Here is a 20244-nt window from a genome sequence, read left to right on the forward strand (position 1 = left end):
CATAAATCTTAAATATTATGCAGAGTCTATGAGATAAAATGCGATCCAGCTAAACTAGGTATGTTTTAGCAATAATCTCGGTCTTAATGTGGTAAGAGATCTCGTGATAATTAGATTAAATAGTCAAGATAATCCTATCCATAAGGAAGGCGATGATGTACTTAAGGGTGATTTTATTAATTAAGTTATTCAACTGGCAGTAGTAGATAAGAAGAAGCTAAGTAATTAGAAAACGAAGAATCATCTTCCCTTTCTGTTGTTATTGTTATTATCATCTCCTTTTCAATTAAAATTTAGACTCCCCTTCTTTTAGCTCGGAAAAAACACCATCGCTATATAGAAAAGCTACACCTGATAATCAAGTCAAGTCAAATCAAATCATCAGTGAATTAATGGCGAAGCTTGAGGAGACGCCAATCCCATGTTTCTCATCTCTAGAGGCTGTTTACGGAGACGGATCTCAGCTTGAAGAAGCTAAACTCCGTTTTGATCACTTGAACTCCAAGTTTCTTCAAGTTTTTGGTCACCCTCCTGATGTCTTTGCTCGTTCTCCAGGTTAAGAAAATAACTCCCTCCCTCCCTCCCTCCCTCTCTCTCTCCCATCAACCTTCTGTTTGGTTCCCGAGAAAATGAAGGAAAAGTCAAAACTTTGACGAAAACAAATAAAGACTTGATGTTAGTAATACTCGATAAGATTAACAGATATATACACACGCATCTCATTTATTTGAAACGGTTTCTTCAGTTCAGAATATCACACGCTTCCACGCGATATATATATATATCTCATTTTATCTGTTTGGTTCGCTGGAAAACGAATGTACAGGAAAGAAAGTTCAATTTCTGAAAGTTATTCCAGTTAGGTTTATTTGATCGATTTAAGAAGATTTGTTGGTTCTGTTAAAAATAATACGCATTTTTTTTTAATTTCGTGTTTTTGCAGGGAGAGTGAATTTGATTGGAGAGCATATTGATTATGAAGGCTACTCGGTGTTGCCAATGGCAATAAGGCAAGATACTATTATAGCAATCCGTAAAAATCATGCACAAAAAGTTCTTCGAATCGCAAATGTTAATGACAAATATACAGAGTGCACTTATCCTGTTGATCCTAATCAGGTCTGAACCAACCTCCAACTTCTTCAACAGTATTGTTTTCCCGTTGGATTGATTGTTATATTCTGTAATAATTTGCAGGCAATTGACTTGAAGAATCATAAATGGGGTCATTATTTCATTTGTGGGTATGATATAGAACAGCTATTTTAATTGATTTGTTCTGAAGCTTCTTGTGGTTTTTTCCCCTTTTTTTTAATCTTTTTGTGGATTTCCAGGTATAAGGGTTTTTATGAATTTGCGAAATCAAAAGGAGTGGATATGGGTGACGCGGTTGGACTTGATGTTATTGTTGATGGAACTGTTCCAACAGGTGAATGAATTAGAAGTTGATTTTAGTTAGCTGTTGCTAATGATGTGACATCGCCTGCTCATTATAAGAGAAGACTAAGCTGGAGTTTTTTAATACAGGTTCTGGTTTGTCAAGCTCTGCTGCGTTTGTTTGCTCTGCTACCATTGCTATTATGGCTGCTTTTGATGTGAACTTTCCAAAGGTAAAACAGTTCTTTCACCAAATTTATGATGAATATAATACCTCAGCCACCTCCAAGTTGTTTTAAGGGCGTGATTTAATCTTACAACTAGAACTAGAAAGCACTTCTCCAGTATTAGGCATCCAGAAAGCCTTGCTATACTGTCAAAGTTTTGAATTTGTTAATTTTTTAGATTTCGCTGGTGTTATCTACACTTTTTTCTTGGAAGAGATTAATACGTTTCTATCCCACTACATCAGTAAAATAATATTATTGAGAGAAAATAACATGCTTGTATTTCTGATCTGTACATTAGAACGAACACGCACTGGTTGCTATCTGCCAACAAGCTCATAGCACTCTGGTTACAATGTGCTTCTTTTCATTCACTGTTTATATGTTTCCTTGACTCTTTGGGTTTTCTTTTTTCTTTTTTGTAATGGGATATCAGTATCTTTTTCAGCTGTGCATGCGTGTCTATTATGAATTTACATGTATTATTTTTTTCTTGCCAACCAGTTCATGCCTGGTAAATCAAATGAGACCAACAATTCTGGCCTTAATGTGCATATGGACTATATATTTTTGTTGTCCTTTGTGGTGACGATGACTAGGCCTTTGGTTCATGAGAACACAAGTTGCTTATCATGCAAGTTTCGTAAGAAATTTCCGTGTTATTTTTCTTGTCAACTAGTTCGTACCAGGTAAAATCAAATTATTCCAACAAATTCTGACCTTAATGTGTGTATGGATTGTAAATGCTGCTTTATCTTGAGGATTGGTGTGCCTCTGGTTCACGAGAGCACGAATTTCACTAGCTACTTATACTGACGCTACTCTATATCTGCTTGTTAACCATATGATCTACTTGATGGAAAACTAACAAAATGGATTTGTCCATGTTTATATATCGTTATATCCTGTTTCTTTCTTTTTTCTATCTGAATTCTATCGATGTTACCCTCTTTAACAGAAAGAAATTGCCCAGCTAACATGTGAGTGTGAAAGGCATATTGGAACACAATCTGGAGGAATGGACCAGGTTATACTTCATACTCATGAGCTTGTTTAAATTGTTGAAAAAATTTACTTGAAAGAATGTTTGAAATGCATCCTCCCGATTCTGAGACAACTGTTGCTTTTACTCATGGACAAATCCAGTGTACAAGGTCTTCCAATGTTTTGTTTGCTATTCTGCTTCTCTGTTTGGGATAGAAACACATTATGTTGTCAGAAAATTGAATCTGTTATTGCTTTAGAACAGAACATAAAAATCAATTGAGAGTGAGGAGGATCCAAACAGAGCTGGGAAACTGAATTTCAGGGACACCGAACATAATAAATCATGTTTTACTTGGCAGGCAATCTCTGTCATGGCCAAAACTGGATTTGCAGAGCTTATTGATTTCAACCCCATTCGGGCAACTGACGTGCAACTTCCTGCTGGTGGAACTTTTGTGATTGCACATTCTTTGGCTGAATCTCAGAAGGCAGTCACTGCTGCTACAAATTACAACAACAGAGTAGTTGAATGTCGACTCGCTTCTGTAAGCGCTATTTTCACAGACTGGTTCTGCTTTCATATTCCTAAATATGTTCCAACTCTTGTATTCTTGTACTGCATTTTGAGTTGTGCACATTGTCGTAGGAAATCAATTAAAATGAAGTCAAGTGTTCTAGAGTGTCAAATTTGCCCCCGACTTTAATAGATGCACACCCTTTGATGCATTGTAATATTTGACATGTTAAGGGATACGATGTACCTTTAAGATGCAATTATTCATCGACTTTTTGGCAGGGACCAACTTTTTTGGGACAAGAAAAACTAAAAAAGTGGACCATTTTTACGGCCCAGTGGGAGTATCCATTTTGAATTGCGCCATTCATTGGTTTTTGCATCTGATCTTAAAAGATGTAACATACCTTCAAGCTAACTTGGAAGTGGGAACTTGCAGTTTTAGTATCAGAATCTATGCTGAAGTGTCATTACTGTTTTAGAAAATGAATAGAGCTGTGGAGAAGGGAAACAATCTTCTGCTCTCCACCTGCTGCTTGGTGCCTTAATTAAAAAAGGGACTGCGTTACAAGTTACAAATGCGTATCTTCTCAATTTCCCATCTATTGGAGGCATTTGTCATGCTCATATTGCTGATTTTGGAATACCTTTTTCAGATCGTACTTGGCATAAAGTTGGGAATGAAACAACAAGATGCAATATCAAACGTCAAAACTCTTTCCAATGTTGAGGGATTGTGTGTATCATTCGCTAATAGTCGTGGCTCTTCTGATCCTGTCATTGCTGTTAAGGTATCTATTGCTAATTGATCTACTGTCACTGCACCAATTTATTTTACTAAAACGAATTATATGATTTGTTATGATCATGATTCTGTTTTGGTGCACATTTATTTTAGCTTTACATTGGAAGTTCCTTATAATTGTTTTGCCACTGGTGTACCAATTATCAATATTATCTTTGCTACAGGAACTTTTGAAAGATAAACCATATACTACTGAAGAAATTGAGGCAATTACCGGGGAAAGTCTTCAATCAATCTTCAAAAATTCCCCATCTTCTTTGGATGTTCTAAAAGCAGCCGAGCACTTCAAGTTACATCATGTACTATTTTCTACTCGCTGCCTTGGTTTCTGCACTCATTTATTGCTCACAGTCCGTAGGTGTATCTGAGTTTATGATGCAATATTAATGGATACTTCTTGTTCATGTCTTTTATTGTTGAAATTTCTGAAAATGGGCTATAATTTTCTGCGTAGCGTCTTGATGTACAGTTCCATGTTGCAATGTATTATCTTTATATCATCTTTTGATAGCTACTATTTAGACTTCATCCGTTAGGTCTGATAATGTTCAAACAACTACTTTTTTGTACCCTTCATTGCAACAACCCTCCATCACCGGCTGTTATTTTTTTGAAGCCCACTGCTTAGTGTCTTTTTTTATTCCAATTGTTTAGCAAGTCATAATTTGCATTGTTTTTCCAGAGGGCTGCTCATGTTTATTCTGAAGCCAAGCGAGTCCATGCTTTCAAGGATGCTGTGTCATCAGATTTAAGGTGCTCACTGAGTTTATTGCATGTGCTTGGAAGAGAATGCTTATGTATTCCTCCAAGAAATTTTATGTGAAATCATTTCTGATGTCTTATTAAATGAAACATATGTTCTCACATAATTGAGGCATGTTATTTTTTGAATATGTGAAGAAAATTAAATTCTGTACTTTTTCAGACAATAATTCAGTTTTTCTGGGAGTTTTTATTACACTCTTAAATATCCTGAGATGTCTGAGGGCTAATCAGTCAAGTTAAACGTTGGCAGTGAATATATTGAACTTACCTTTATTTGTTTATTTTCTCCCTCTCACTGCTTCTTTGAAAGATTTTTAACAGCACATCTCTTCACCCGTTGGGTCTGTCCACTACAACTTATGTGTTTTACTGTGTGCATTCACGTGCTCAGATCATCTTCATTTTCATTAAACATGCTTTTGAACCTTTCCCGCGTTGGGGTTTGGGGAAAGCAGTTTTGCAATTGTATTATAGTCTCTTCTGCGAAAAAATACAGTCAGAGAAGCTGTTTGGGAAGCAACTACATCCAACCTTCGAAGTATTAATTCCCTAATGCCTTGTTTTGCAGTGATGAGGACAAGCTAAAGAAGCTCGGTGAGCTCATGAACGAGAGTCACTACAGCTGCAGCGTTCTATATGAATGCAGGTACAAATGCTTGAAGTATATTTTCAAGAACCTGTCTGTACAATGACTCTGATGGACTGAGCTATCATAAACCTCGCATGGCGCAGTGCCTTGTTTGTTATGCTTATTGTACTTCCTTCTTTTGTTTCATGTATCTAGCTGCCCCGAGTTGGAAGAACTTGTAAAGATTTGCCGGGATAATGATGCTTTGGGGGCTAGACTTACAGGAGCTGGATGGGGTGGCTGTGCGGTTGCTTTGGTGAAAGAGGCTACTGTCCCTCAGTTCATCCTCAATTTGAAGGTATTTGGACATTCTTTTAAGCGGAAAATCCCATTTCATTAATTGTAGGACTACAGAAAGTTCCCTGTATTGTCATCAGGAAAAGTTCTATCAATCAAGAATTGACAAGGGAGTAATCAGCAAGAATGATCTTGGCCTCTATGTTTTTGCTTCAAAGCCTTCAAGTGGTGCTGCTATTTTCAAGTTCAAACGGGGCTTTCTCCTCATTGAAAGATAGATCTTCCAGAACCGGTCATATGCCTGTCTGCTTGTTTTCTTTGCAGAAATAAAAGCGAGGAGTCCATTTTTTCTAGCTTTATTTATGTCAAAACAAATGGATTATCTAACGAACGAACAAAAAATGAAGCTTTCTTATGATAATCATGTTCCTAATACAATATTTTATAGGTCCTGTTGCCCGCAGACATAAAACCTCGTATATAAAGTGTCAATAAGGTTCTGAACTGGTAAAACAAAGCGGTATCCTTATGGTCCGTACTCCGTGCCATTTGAAATTTTATTTGATATAATCAGATCATTGCACCGAATCCATTCGTTGCGTTAATTCAAATTTATTATTTATAAATTTTATTAAATCTCGTTGCTTATTTTTAAAAATTTATTTTATTTATTTATAACCAATAATCCTTTTTTTAAGAAATATCTTCTTGTGTATCAAAATTAAGTTTGACATTATGATACTCCAAAACGGAATGCACAAACAGTCACAAATCATGGACACTTAGTAATGCCAGTACTTTTAATCAGATAAAGTTGATTAACAAATGCGAGAAAGTAAAATTTGAATTTATGAATCATGCATGCTCCAAAAATCAGTTCGGGAGTTTATTTGTTTGTTTCCCGGGATTGTGGGTGTGGGGGATTTTCCTGATCTATGTGGTGGCCGCTGATTGAATGGTATCAAATCGAAGTAAATCGTGCTGTGCCCTAATGGGCTGTCGGACCAGTAGAATTGGTCCACCTTACACACTCTATCTTGTAATGGGCCAAGGAGGATCTGGACGAGTTCTTGCCTCGAACCATTGTCGGGGGTGGGCCATGTTTTTGTATTAGGTTTGGATTTAAGGAGGTAATGAAAAACAAGTGTCTCGTTTTGTTTTTCCTGATCTGAACATCTCAGTTCGGATGTGAGTGACTTCTTGAGATTTAATTTACTGAAAAAGATGTATTTAACATGAGTCATGAAATGTGGTGGCATTTCCAATCTTCAATTCTATCATATACGTAAATGGAGGATTGAATTTGAAACTACGTGATACAGTGCTAATTACTAACTTCATCATCGGTTAACTTCAGCATCATCATCATCGCATCCTCCAGCCTCGGAAAGAACAATCGAAAGTGGTAAACCTGGCAGCATCTTGGGCGTCCCTCCTGGCACTCTTCTAAGCCAATCCTTTTTAGTTGTCCCAGAAGATGGATGCATGAATAACCCCGAGTGGTAGGTCCTGGGAATCATGTTCCTCTTACAGGTAAAAAGAGCCGAACATAGTGCAGTCTACTCCTATTTAGCAAACCTCCTCAAAATACCCAGTGTATTATACTTATTATTACTAGAAAAGCTTTATCTCTTAATAGATCAACCTAGCTCAATCGGATTAGTTGAGATTTAGTAGGTTTCCAAATACCAGGATTTAAAAAAAAAAAAAAACAAATCTCCTAGAAACATTGATATCGAGATGGGAGTGTCCATGAAAGCTCCCCACCTACAAAACAACCACACGTTCTCAATTAAATACAAATTATGAATGATGTGTTTAGATTGCATTAGTTTCTCTCACCGGGGCGGGGGCTGTTGATTGGGTCCTACCACACATATATCCTTTTAAGCGAATGAATCTGGACTTAATCTCCATGATTAAAAAACCCCTTTTATTAGGAGAATGGGACACCTCTTGTTCTTGCTTACATCGACATGTCCCATCCTGATCCGGCGACGGTGGAACTACGCTAGCTGTCTTTTACCGATTAGCTATTCTTCACGTGTTAAACTTGGTTTGTTCTGTACATTATGGAAAAATGAACTCCGAACGTTATTATTATTGAATGAATGACTTCAGTTTAATTGCCTAACGATTAAAAAAAAAAAACAAATATCAACCACTTCTATGATACTTGCATCCACGGAAACAGAACTTCACGCGCTGTCGTTTAAAAAGTGTCTGTGATTGTTTTTTTTTAAAAAATTATTTTAAGATATATTAAAATAATATTTTTATAAAATTTATTTTTAATATTAATATATTTAAATAATTAAAAAATATAAAAAAATTATATAAGTTTTAACCGCGTTCTAATCAGGAGATCCAAGAGTCATTTTATTGAACATCTATTTTGTTTCATTTCCTTGAAAATGACAAATACCATTTACCGACATCAACAGCATCAGGATTCCCACAAGACAAAGAGAAAGTTGAAATCCGGATGGCTTTCACGCAGGGATTGGTGAGGCCACGAGGATCACCGTTTAATTAGTAGGAATTACAAATAAAAACACTTCAGTTTTCCGAAACCATCCCGGAAAAACCCAAATTGTTTAGATATACTGGAATTATCTAGTGGTTTTGGTTTAAGTTTGTATTTGAAAATGTAATTGTGGTTGTTTTTTAAAATATTTTTTATTTGGGAATATATTAAAATAATATTTTTTATATTTTTAAAAAATTATTTTTGATATCAGTATATTAAAATATCTGAAAACACAAAAAAAAATTAATTTAAAGAAAATATAAAAATATAAAAATTTTAATTTTTTAAAAAAATATTTTTAAAACACAAAAACAAATAAAATAAACATTTAATATTTTTACAGCAGCGAAAACAACATCAATCTTCACTATAACTTAGTATCTATATGATAAGTAATTAAGAAATATAATGGTCTTATTTTGAAAGAGGGTTGGGGTTTCCCTCCTTAAAAAAAAATTACATTACATGAGCGTGGTATATATATATATAAAACATAATGACTGCGAGGTAACTCTTAGATGTAACTAAGAAAATTTACCATCCTCTTCTCGCTTATGAGTTATCTCAAACACGGACCTTTATGCCAGCTTACATCAGGAGAAATCTTGACATTTTAAAGGATTTAATAAATTTTTCTTGATGTGATGGTCCAAGATTTGAACTCGTCGGAATTTAAAAAAAAAAAACAATCAAGTTGACATTATAAAATGTTAATTTGGTACGTACGCAGTCATTTTGTCATTTAATTGAAATTATCCGAAACAGGTGAAAGGATTTTCTAACCAATACACATGTAGAGGTCACGTACACCTTGTCTGGGGCTAATGGACTTTTAGAAATTGACTAACTGACTGACCGAACTTTTTACTTATCTGCTGCCCCGATTCACTTATATGGAGTGTTTGGAATAGCGATAGTTTTTGTAATTATAGTTGGTAAAAAATATTTTTTAAAAAATATTTTTCTATATAGTTTTGTTAAGTAAATATACTGTCTAAAAAACACTTGATATGTGTTTGATTAAGTTATTTTTGTAAATATTTTTGGTAAAATTATCTAGAATAACATGTGTGAATTTTTGTGAAGTTGTGAGTAGAATTTGTTAGGGAATTCTTTGAATATATAAAAAAACAAATGTTACATTATTGTTGTTCTCCAGTCATTCTATTAAATTATCCATGATGCCATCACGCACATAATTCATTTAAGAAGGCTTATGATTCCCTTGACTTTGAGAACGTGATACAACATCAGTTAAGACATTATCAAGAATAAAATGAGGATTGCAATCATATTAACTGGGTTTCTCAATTTGTAAAGTAGAAAATTAAAACAACGAAGGGTGAAGGCTCGCAAATGAGAAAGTTAATGGTGAAGAAACCAACAGAAGCTTTGAGAAACTGGTACAGATCAAAATTGATTTGCTTGAGAGGACAGTTTTGTCCAATAAATGCAACGATATTAAGCTATCTTAATTGTAATGTTTGGATATATAAAATTATCAGTTTTTCACATAAAAAGCTGATAATTTTTACTTCTTTTTAACCTGTAATCATACCACTATTTTTACGTGGGGTTCATAACTTTAGCTAAATGTAAACCTCTTATCAAACAATAAAATCACTGTGTTTGGGGGAGTCATAGAAGCCATCACTCTCTCAAAACCCATCGTAATGTTTTCTCTAAAGTGTTTTACAAGAAAATCAGTAAAATATTTTACAATTGACTTTTAAATCAAGAAATATTTCTACACATTAGTTTTGGTTTTCTGCATGCCTCTTTCTTGACGAATTCTTGCAATCTCTTGCTTATAAAAACAAAAACAGCAGAGAGATTTCATTTCAATACTCTTGACAGATGCTAATCTGCGCATTTACCAAACAAGGAAACAAAATAAAAGGGTATCGAGGTGAAACCTCAAATGGTACAATCACAGATTATAGTTACAACTGCCACTGTATGTTTATTAATTTCACATGATTTTATTTTAATTTTTTATAAATTGAGAAAGGAATATTAACCTAATGTCTTACGTATTATATATAGATTTTTTTTCAATCTTCGTGCCCTAATTAAATGCATATGTTTATTGTTAAGACATTAGTTCTTTGATAATTTTTCATGCTGACTTATAATCTTTGATACAGGATGGCTTTAAAAATCTTTCGTTTTTTTTTAAAAAAAATCGATGCTTAATGATATGTATATCTTAGAAACATTCTTGTAAATGTGATGACTAATTATTGTCGCAAGTTTCTAAATACATGAATTTACTAAAATTATGAGAAAAACTATATCTTATCTTTTTATAAATATTAATAAAATATCTTGATGAACGATGTCGATTCAAATAAAAAACATATTTTTATTTAAAATTATTTTGTGAATTTTATTTTTTGAAATGATTAAGGACTAATGAAAATAATATGAAGAACTAATATAAGTAATGTACTATAAACTTTATCTAATTATTTCCTAAACCTAAACATATCATAACTATAATGTGTTAACATATATATATATATATATATGATGCATGCAAATTTTATTGTCAATAAAAACACACAAAATTTATAAGTTGTGGGGCATAAAACTGAAATTGTAAATAAAAGGAAAAACACAGCCAAGTGTCGGTGAAATTTCCAAGACAATCACATCGCCTGGTTTTCATAAGAAACAAGGAAATAATTAATTGTTTTCTTTTTTTTTCTTTAATTAATATTTAGGATTCAACAATTTAAGTTTAGTAACGACCGGAATCTTCTTTTTTTTCTCGCTGAAACCTCCCGTGTCCTTCCCTTGTGTCTCGCTTCTTTCTCATCCTTTCTGTCTATTTTCTTTATATTTATTATATTACTATCTGTTGCTTTTATTTTTATTTTCTAACATTGAGAGAGAGAGAGAGAGAGAGAGAGAGAGATAGCCCATTTTGACTGCCTTTGTCTGCTTCGGATCTGGGGTTTTCTCTCTTTCTCTACAAGGTACTTATCCACTCCTTTTCCTTTTCGTTTTTCTTCCCCTGCTCTTTTTAGGGTTTAATTAAAAAAAATAACGGGGTGCTTTCGTTTTGTGTATTTGATCCTGTAATTTGTAATGCATTGTTTTCTTGTGGTTTTGCTTTGTGGGTTTGATTTGTGCCTGCCTTGCTTTATTTTCAAGGCTTAATGGGTTCTTTGATTATTATCAAGTTTTAAGCTTTTCTTATCGGAGTTTTTGTATTTGCCTGTTTTGTGAAGGAATGTTAAAGTCATGTTATTTGTTTTGCCTTTTGTTTTTCCAATTATGTACACTCTGCAGATTGAAGCACAAACTCTAATTTTGGGCCCATTACAGCATATGGAGTGTGGCTAACTTTTTATTCCATTATTCAAAATGCAGGGTTTTGTTAGTTTTTGTGATTAATTTTGAGATTGACAGCCTGGGTTTCGGAAGGAGTCAAAGGTTGAGGCTTTTTTAGTGAAAAGGGCAAGTTAGTTTGCTATTACTGTGGACTCTGTATGTCTTCATTTGCGAGTTATAACTGGAAAGTGTTGTTTACTTGCTGAAGTTGGATATCTTTATCGTCAATGCTCGCAGTGCTCTGTACTTTATCATGTAAAAAAAGGTTAATTTCGTATGATGGGTTGACTTTGAGGTTTAATTTCTTTTAGCGGTCTTGTTCTTGTGAATCTATTTTGGGCTTTAATTGTTTAGAGTGAGAAATTGAAGACATCAGACTGGCTTTGGTTGCTAGAAATAGATCAAATGGCTCCAAGAGATAGAGATTTTGTGGTTGATCTTGAAAGTGGGGTGAGAAATAGTGTTGAAGATTCATGTAAAGATGCAGGTTCAGGAGTAAAAACACCAACAAAGCCGTTGCTTGCTAATGTTTGTGGGGCATTCGCTGATGGGACAGCCAATGGTGAAGAGAGGGTAAATTTGTGTGGCTACGTGTCAGACTCTGGTGGTGGTTCTGCAGACCATGCGAAGTTGGAGGGTGAAATATCTGTTGATCAAGTAGAGAAGAAAATGGTAAAGGGGAAGCATAAAAAAACGAGCAATAAAAAGCCTCCTAGGCCTCCACGAGGTCCATCATTGGATGCTGCTGACCAGAAGCTGATCAAGGAGATTTCTGAACTAGCCATGTTGAAGCGTGCAAGGATTGAGCGGATGAAGGCCTTGAAGAAATTAAAAGCTACAAAGCCATCATCCAATAACAATCTATTTGCCGTGGTGCTCACCATTCTATTTTGCCTTGTGATTCTCTTTCAAGGTAATGCATGTGCAAGATCTTCTCACAGTATTACTGCCTTAGTCTTTAACCCATACTTGGTTCAAGCCAATGGTTTGGATACAAATGTTATGTGGATAACTTATGCTTTAATACATGCCTTAGATTTGGACTCTAGAGTTTTTCTTTATGTTTGAATTTCCCAATCATTCATAAGTTACATTTGACTTCTTTGAGCTGGAATGTGTGAATTTTTCCCCTATTGTCCATTTTCAGCATCTGCTATTTATGTTACAGCTCCCATCCAAGTGGTTTTCTTGTATATAGATGTTTATTTGCGAAAGGTGGGTGGGCTTCTGAATTTTGATTCTAATATACTGTATCTTATGCTGAAATGGTTTTCTGAATCTTGCCCAGTGTGTATAATGTTGGCTACATGTAACAGGGTTAGAGTTTTCAAAACGACATTGTATCATGTTCCAGTGTTGTCCATCTATTTTCTTTTTCCTGCTTTCTCTAATTTTTCAGACATCCTTAATTGTTTGGGGGCATTTGGGAAAAGATGATTTAGTTTCAGGCTTTCTATCACTCTCTCTCTACCCTTTTTCTCCTGTTTCATTATTTGTTTTATGATCTTTTTGTTTGTGCTTCCCTTGCTTGTAAAATGATAATTTTGCCTGGGTGCCATTGCAAATTGCAATTCATTTTTGGAAACTCATTGATCATATTACTTAATAATTTTTTACAAGAGGTCATTCCATTACAGAAATCACTGCTGGCATTTTTCTATAAGCATTTTCTTTCTTTTTGCTAACTTATGTTCGTAGTTTCATGCAATTCATTTTGCAGGAATGTCATCCAGAGCTACATCTGCAAGCTCAATGGGATCTCCTGTGTCATCAGAGACAGCTGGTGATGGTTTAATTTCAGTTCAATACTTTGGGAATCCATCTGCAAGCGAGTCTAATGGACCTGGGTCTGGATATCCGAAGTATGTCATGGATCACATTTCTCCTGTTATATCTTGCACTTTAAATACATGTACTTTCTGCTTTGGTCATATCAGGTGTTAATATTATGTTATGGTCTACTACAACTAATCTGTTTATTTGTTGATGCATTGCAGCTTCATAGAAACAATTGCTGGTTCAGATCCTCCCAAAAATCCAAGAACTGTGCGATGAGTGGGGAAAAGAAGACAGTTACTGTAATCAAGCTTGTATTGTTGAAAGAAATTTACCTGCTTTCTTGCACTCCTCATGCAAGCCATATACTTGCACTTTTTGTACCAGTATCCCTCCAAGATCAAAGTTTGTCGTGTAATTTATCCCTTACATGCATAGTGTTTGGAATGAGTTAGATTACCGTAAAAGTTTACTGGTGGATTTTTGGCGAAAAACAGTTTTGTGCTGTGGCCTTTTAGGTTGAGCCAGTTATGATAAGTTCCCTCCTTACAGCGGACTTACTGTATAATTCTCCATAATGAAACAAAGGCAGGTTTGTTTGTGAATTGATTTGCTAGATTTAAATGAATCTCGTTTCTTGTTCTACAAACCATTTTTTTATTTGATTGAACAAAATGGGATGGAATGGGTAAGGAGTGCCTAAATATGAAGCAGCATTATATATGGATCCCTATGTTTTAGGTATTAGAGAGGCGAAATGACTGTTGATGGTAGCCTGTTATCTGTAAAGTATAACATGGAATGTGTTTATGTTTAAATAAATTGCAATGGAAAGACCTGGTATTCTCTTTAGATTTGTTGTTGTCAATACGGTATCTTTCTTCTACTTCATGGATTGGTGTTCGAAATCAATGGATTTCTTTCATCCTTTTTTTCTGGAACTTAGCCTTACTAGTTTTTTTTGCTTTGCTCTGTTTTTATTTTTCTGTTGGTGTTGTCGGTATCTCCTAGCACCAGGTAGTGTTTGAAGATTTCATTTTAGGAATTTATTACGCTCCATACCTAGTTCATGCAAAAGACAACATGGATATGATGTTGTATGATTTATGGAAGAAGAAATTTGGTTAATCAAAAGTAGCAGCAGCTCTAAGGGATGTGGATGAAAAGGAGATTTTAGATCAGATATTCATTTCTTCAGCAATATGTTGATGATGGCCACAGTTACACCACATAGGTCCAGCACGAGTTGTTTCCTACCAGCTAGTGGTGATTTCTTCGACCCTGTGCACGAATCAACATAATCGGCAGCATCCAACATCCCATACTTGGCAAATCCATAGCCACCCATATTCAAGGCATTGATAGCCTGGGGAAGAATGTACTGCACAACTGGTATGTACACTTCAGCACACTAAGCTAAGGATTGTTCCAGCTTGGGATCTTCGGTTTGGTTGACTAGTTTACGAATGTAACTTAGCGTGTCAGTTGCATTTGACAAAGTGATTTTTGCCATTATGTCGGCTTGACCTTGAACATCTGCATCCGAACTTTTAGGATTTGATTGTAGAGATGAGACACGGAGATTGTAATCAGGTGTCTTCTTGCAAGTTTTGTTTATCAAATCACCACATTGGATTAGTGGTGCAAGAAACAGGAGGAGGAGGCAACGGAGATGTGAAACGGACGATAAAGAGATTGGATGTTTCATCTCTTCCGGAATGCAAATAGCTAGACTCGGTGCCGTGGTGTGGTGATTTTTAATAGGGAGTTAGGCTTCTCTTTCTGTCACGAAATCGAGTTTCATGACATGTTCTTGTTACCGTGAATATAATTGCACAAGTGTTTCTCAATGAAGCAAGGGCAGAAAATGTCTGTACTAGTTAAGGATGAGGTTGAGTTTACACTTCACTTTATATAATTGGCGAAGGAGAAAACGCTGGCATCACATGCCCTAGCCTAATTTTATCATGAAAGAAGTTGCCTTTAGAGTCCGAGAAGTACCGCACTGAAAGAAAAGAAACAAAGAGTAAAACATTTTACAAAGGAAACCAAATTTGTGAAACCACAGTTGGTTTCTGACTACTGTCCTCTTCCTTCAAAATCATTTGGAGATGTGAAGATTTCTAAGCTTTTTGACTTGGTCTTCGATTAAAAACAAAACTAAAGTTTTTTTGAGACTTGGTCTTCTATAAGCAGACTCGTGTGCTAGCTTGCTTTCGATCTGCAGTCAATATCTGCAAAGCGTATGGGTTTAAAACGACCACCATCACGTTTTGTCTTAACTTGTGGATTACTACAAATCACACCATGCATCTTCATTGATGCCTTTTGAGTTCTTTTTATTCTTGTTGGGAGGTAATGTAGAAGAAGTTGCTGGGAAAACAGCTAAAGGAACAAGAACACAGGAAGATAGACAGCCACATGAGCACATTTTGGTATTTAAAACCCCAAAAGCCGTTTGGTTCTTCTTCTTCTTTTTCTTTCATAACAATTTCATTACATCATGGGTGTGAACTGAGTGCGCATCTTCATGTAAAACAGAAAATCAAGTACTGGGCGAAGAGAATAAACATCATGTGCGCGCGCGCGCGTGTGCAAAAAGAATACATCCTTCATGATAGTGTATGGATTTGTCCTTATATTATGTATTTATTAGACCAGTTTATAAATAAATTGAAAGATTAAACCTTGCTAGCAATTTCTCATATTAACCATGGCGGGAAGTAGTTGTTGGCTCCTCATTTTTATTTAGTGTTGAATGTATACGTTCCTTCTAAGATGAGGTCCTCATCAGCCTGCCACCGAGGTGAGGACTTCCTCTCTCTCTTCGTCCTCGCTCTCCCCGCACCCTCGCTGTTTAGTGTTTACTTTTGGACAAAGTTATGCATGGTCCCACAAGCCTCAACATTTATTCAAATGAATCCTTCTAATTCTATTCTGTCCAATCCATTTATTTGATAGCTGCCACGTGCATGCAGTTAAGAGGACGGAGGTTCTTGTCTTCTGCAAATTGAAGACAGAGGATTTAATTTGATAAAGAAAAAAAAATAAATGGGCTGATTTGATCGGATAAGATACTTGAGAGACCATGAATGAACTTTTTCCTTTCTTGAAATTTGCTTAGGGATGGAAATTTAATCCAATGAAATATTGATTGAATAGATGGTTTTTTTTTAATGATAGCTAACTTATCTGATAGGTAATAGATAATAAATAGGATATGAATATTATTAAATTTAATTCAAGATATATATTTATATTGTATGCATATATACTTAGAATATTTATATTTTTTTAATCCAATGTAATATATATGTATTTTAATGTTGATGTAATACAGGTGTGTTATATATGTGTGTGTGTGTGTTATTTTTAACAATAAATAATAATCATAACATGAATATTTATATAGATATCTAAAACCTAATAAATAATATATAAATTTACTATTCAATGAATAATAATAATAAGTAGAGCATGAATATAAGAAATTTCAATCCGTGGATTTTCTTTCGTTCTTTCCTCCTCTCTGGTTTGGGCCTGTAGATTCGTTTTATTATGCCCATAATTGTCTCATTTATTGTCATATTGAATTTATGGCCTGTCCAATTCCTTTTGGGCCAAACTAATCATCCTGCCCATAAGATTGGCAGGAAACATCAATCACAAACTGCAATAGTTTTTTCAACCGTGTAGCAGCAAGTTCAACTGTGAAGTAGGCTGTGGCTTTAACAGAAACCTGGGCTTATGTTATGCCTCCACAGACAAACAAAATTATCACTTGAACTCGGTCCATCAGAATCACAATGAGCTTCCCCTACAACTCTATGCTGCACTTGGAGATCCTATAACATCACCGCAAAATTACAGCAAACTGATAGTCTCTGAATCTGTCTTGTGAGCTAACTTTTGTAGCTAACTTGCTTAACTACTAGGAAGTTCAAATATCCGTAACCTTTGCAGAACCTTTGGTCACTTAGGGTTGGGTTTATTTCTTGGGGCAGTGAAAAAAAAAACAACCTCGAGTTAACTCGGCTACACTCCTCTTAACACTAGGCATCCAAGTCCAAAACAAAACAGACAAAAAAAAAAAAAAAGAGCTTATATGGCAGAAGAAAATAATAATAAAAGATTAAAGATGCCAATAATTCACTGGTTCAAACTGAACTGCTGCTTCAAGTACAAAAACTTAGATACAGACCTGAATGACTCTCACTAATTTAGTCCAGCAATGAAGTGAACTGCTACATACGAAAACAGACACTAACTAGTAACCAAAATAAGAAGACAGAGAACATAATCAGAAACCCTTCTGCAATATATTGATAATGGCTACCGCGACATCACAAAGATTGCTGATAAGTTTATTCCTATCAGTCAATGGTGATTCATCCTCAGCCGAGAAGTTTTTTTCACAAGCATCAGCTTGTTTGGAAACATCAGAAAAAACATAATTGGCAAATCCATACCTTCCTCTAATCAAAGCATCAATGGCTTGAGGAAGATTGTACTTGACAACTGGTATGTACAACTCTGCACAATCAGCCAGTGGCCTCTCTAATGATGTCCCAGTTTCCTGTTTAACTAAGCCTTGGATGAAATTCAGGGTATCGGTCACATTGGACAAGACGAGATTAGCCATTTTAGAGGCTAGAGTTTTAACATCAGTACCTGAGTTTGGTTGTAAAGACAAGACACAAAGGTCGTAGAAGGGTGTCTTCTTGCATATCTGGCCTACTAGATCACCACATTGGGTTAGTGGTAAAGGAGCTGAGAGGAGGAGGATGTAAAGAAGGAGAATGGACAGTGAAGAGACTGAAGTTCTCATTTTTGCAGAACTAAAAAGGAAGAGGGGCAGCGAAGGGTAGGGAATTAGATTGGTTTGGTGATGCTGTTATATGATAGATTCTGTTTGCTTGCTTATTGTGTTCTGAAATGAACTCAAGTGTGGGTCTCCTTGATCTTGAACCATTGCCTGCCAAATATATAATAATGTCTCAATCTGTGGATTGTCTCTGTCGTCACTCTTTACCAGTGTCAGATGGAGTTGCGTTCACATTATTCTCTGATGTTAGTTGTTAACTGAACTCGTGATCTCGTTAATCATTATATAAAATACTCATATTTAATTCGGAACCTCAAAGTCATGGATTCTGAAATGATTATTTATATTTAAAATCGTTAAGAATTGGTTATGAGTTTCTGCTTAAACTTTTCAGATGTAAATTCGTCACAGTGATTTTAATTTTCTCCATTATCATCGCATATACAGAGGATGTTTAAAATAATATTTTTTTATTTTTTAAAATTATTTTTAATACCATTATATTAAAATAATACAAAAATCATAAAATTTTTAATATTAAACAAAAAATAAATATTAAAAAAAATCATGATTATTTTTTTTAATATTATATATATATATATAATTTTTTTTAAAAAAAAACATCAACTAAGATGTGATTGGTAATTGAAACCTTATCGTAAAAGAATCTGTCCTCCAGTTGAAAGTTGAAACAAAAAAAACAAGAAAATGATGATAAAAAAGTAAAGGAAGTACTCTCGAAATGGTTGGAGATTAAAAAAAAGAGTATTATTCAAACGTCAGTCTGGTTGACATTATGAGGCATGACCATGTTTTGAGTGACACGTGGTGTGCAGTTTGTGGCCTCCAGTGCTTTCTATTTCTTTTATCGGACATTAATTGTCTCTTTTCTTGCTAGGAAAAGCATCTCACAGACTGGCTCGTGAACTTCTGGAATGATCTAAATTCTAAAGCCTGGCGTTGATAGCACTGGTTTGAAATGAAGCTCTCGAGATATACATTAAAAACGGCAAACCCTTTCATGATGCTGACAAGTTTGGACCCATGTCAAAAGCGAAGACCACTGTCTTGGGTTTGATCTCAACTCAAGCTCCAATGTCGACAAAATCACCTCAGCTCGTGATTTACTCTCCATGGATCCGGTTACTGTGGATCAAGCCCATCTTATTATCTGTCCCCTTACGAGCACTGCTGCTGTTCGTGGTCTATCTTTTCCCAGTCTCAGCAACATCTACGTTTACATTTACATCTATATCCACATAAAAAAGAATAAAGTGAAAAGTGATCCCTCAATCTTAATTCTATGATACCGATATGAGCTGTGAAGATGGATTTACTATAAATTCTTAATGTTAACTTCTTGATTATCAAACTCCAACTGTTTTAAAGGGACCTGCCGAATCGTGCTTAGCAAATCTTTTTAAGAAGATATGAGATGAGAATGTAAAACTCTTTTTTGGTGGGGATCAAATTAAGATTCTGCTTACAGTTGATGATAATTTTGATCCCTTGGGCCTGGACCTCCACGTCCCCACCTGTTTTCCTCCTCCTCTTCGGCAAAAGGGATTTTCCACGGTGGGGTGCTGACAAGAAAGCAGCCCGCAGACCCGCAGCAGACCACATCGATTTTACCAAGTGTCCTCCTTTTCGATGCCATTTTTCTGCCTTGTTCGTGGCTCAGTTTACCTTGTAAATGTGTGTCCGTGGTTGGCAGAGATAAAAACCATATTTTCTTCGCTTTCAGGTTCAAGATTTTAAGCGTAACTTTCCATGGACTTCTTAATTCCGCTAAAAACTTCAACTTAAGCTTAGCGACATGGAAAACAAGAAAGACATGTCAGGTGTCTATCGTATTCATGCTCAAGTTAAATCTCTTTACGCATCATATAAAGAGATTGTATATTGGTTTCCTATTCATATTGGTCTCCTCATCTTCTTAATTTAACTTAAGCGTAGAAGGATCGTTAATTTTTTAAAAGAACTTATTTTGTAAAAGAACTTATTTTGCGGGGATTCAACACTGTTCATCATCATAAAAGAAGATCAACCCATGCTGGCTGTGATAAAAATCACACCCTTCAGTAGAGGTTGCTTGACCTCGTCACTATTCACTACGAACATGTCGCGCTACAAAAACGAGGGCTTATTTTGACTTTCTCATATAATGGGATATTTTTTTAAGCTTAAATATACTTTAAATTGAGGATTTGAAGTTGTGATTTCTTTACATTTGC

At 35.2% G+C, this 20244-nt stretch overlaps 3 protein-coding genes across 4 annotated transcripts; 2 read left to right on the forward strand and 1 right to left on the reverse strand.

The window, feature by feature from the left end:
* The first annotated feature begins 64 nt into the window (after positions 1–64).
* Positions 65–5961, forward strand: LOC133704129 (galactokinase-like). The gene is made up of 13 exons (XM_062128881.1): positions 65–555; positions 944–1119; positions 1198–1244; positions 1335–1429; positions 1528–1610; positions 2563–2631; positions 2951–3136; positions 3762–3896; positions 4075–4209; positions 4593–4663; positions 5244–5321; positions 5460–5601; positions 5681–5961. The coding sequence occupies exons 1-13, from the start codon at positions 393–395 to the stop codon at positions 5816–5818; spliced, it is 1518 nt and encodes a 505-aa protein (XP_061984865.1). The 5' UTR covers positions 65–392; the 3' UTR covers positions 5819–5961.
* A 4816-nt stretch (positions 5962–10777) lies between these two features.
* Positions 10778–13790, forward strand: LOC133705751 (uncharacterized). 2 transcript variants are annotated; one of them, XR_009844334.1, is made up of 4 exons: positions 10778–11051; positions 11449–12322; positions 13108–13271; positions 13407–13790. XR_009844334.1 is itself a non-coding variant. In XM_062131135.1 (4 exons), exons 2-4 carry the CDS (start codon positions 11815–11817, stop codon positions 13462–13464), a joined length of 708 nt encoding a protein of 235 aa, XP_061987119.1. In that variant the 5' UTR covers positions 10801–11051; positions 11449–11814; the 3' UTR covers positions 13465–13790. The 2 variants fall into 2 exon arrangements, 1 of the variants encoding a protein (XP_061987119.1); XM_062131135.1 differs by having other exon boundaries at positions 10801–11051; positions 13130–13271.
* A 3514-nt stretch (positions 13791–17304) lies between these two features.
* Positions 17305–18239, reverse strand: LOC133704814 (uncharacterized). The gene has a single exon (XM_062129819.1). It carries the CDS (start codon positions 18011–18013, stop codon positions 17486–17488), a length of 528 nt encoding a protein of 175 aa, XP_061985803.1. The 5' UTR covers positions 18014–18239; the 3' UTR covers positions 17305–17485.
* Positions 18240–20244: the final 2005 nt, after the last annotated feature.

This window comes from Populus nigra, chromosome 10 (genome assembly GCF_951802175.1).
Source record: "Populus nigra chromosome 10, ddPopNigr1.1, whole genome shotgun sequence".
NCBI lineage: Eukaryota > Viridiplantae > Streptophyta > Magnoliopsida > Malpighiales > Salicaceae > Populus > Populus nigra.

Coding starts and splice junctions, on each gene's coding strand:
- LOC133704129 (XM_062128881.1), top strand. CDS start 393: ATGGCGAAGCTTGAGGAGACGCCAATCCCATGTTTCTCATCTCTAGAG. Junction 2,632..2,950: donor AATCTGGAGGAATGGACCAG/GTTATACTTCAT, acceptor TTTACTTGGCAG/GCAATCTCTGTCATGGCCAA. Junction 3,897..4,074: donor ATCCTGTCATTGCTGTTAAG/GTATCTATTGCT, acceptor TCTTTGCTACAG/GAACTTTTGAAAGATAAACC.
- LOC133705751 (XM_062131135.1), top strand. CDS start 11,815: ATGGCTCCAAGAGATAGAGATTTTGTGGTTGATCTTGAAAGTGGGGTG. Junction 12,323..13,129: donor CCTTGTGATTCTCTTTCAAG/GTAATGCATGTG, acceptor TTCATTTTGCAG/GAATGTCATCCAGAGCTACA. Junction 13,272..13,406: donor CCTGGGTCTGGATATCCGAA/GTATGTCATGGA, acceptor GATGCATTGCAG/CTTCATAGAAACAATTGCTG.
- LOC133704814 (XM_062129819.1), bottom strand. CDS start 18,013: ATGAGAACTTCAGTCTCTTCACTGTCCATTCTCCTTCTTTACATCCTC.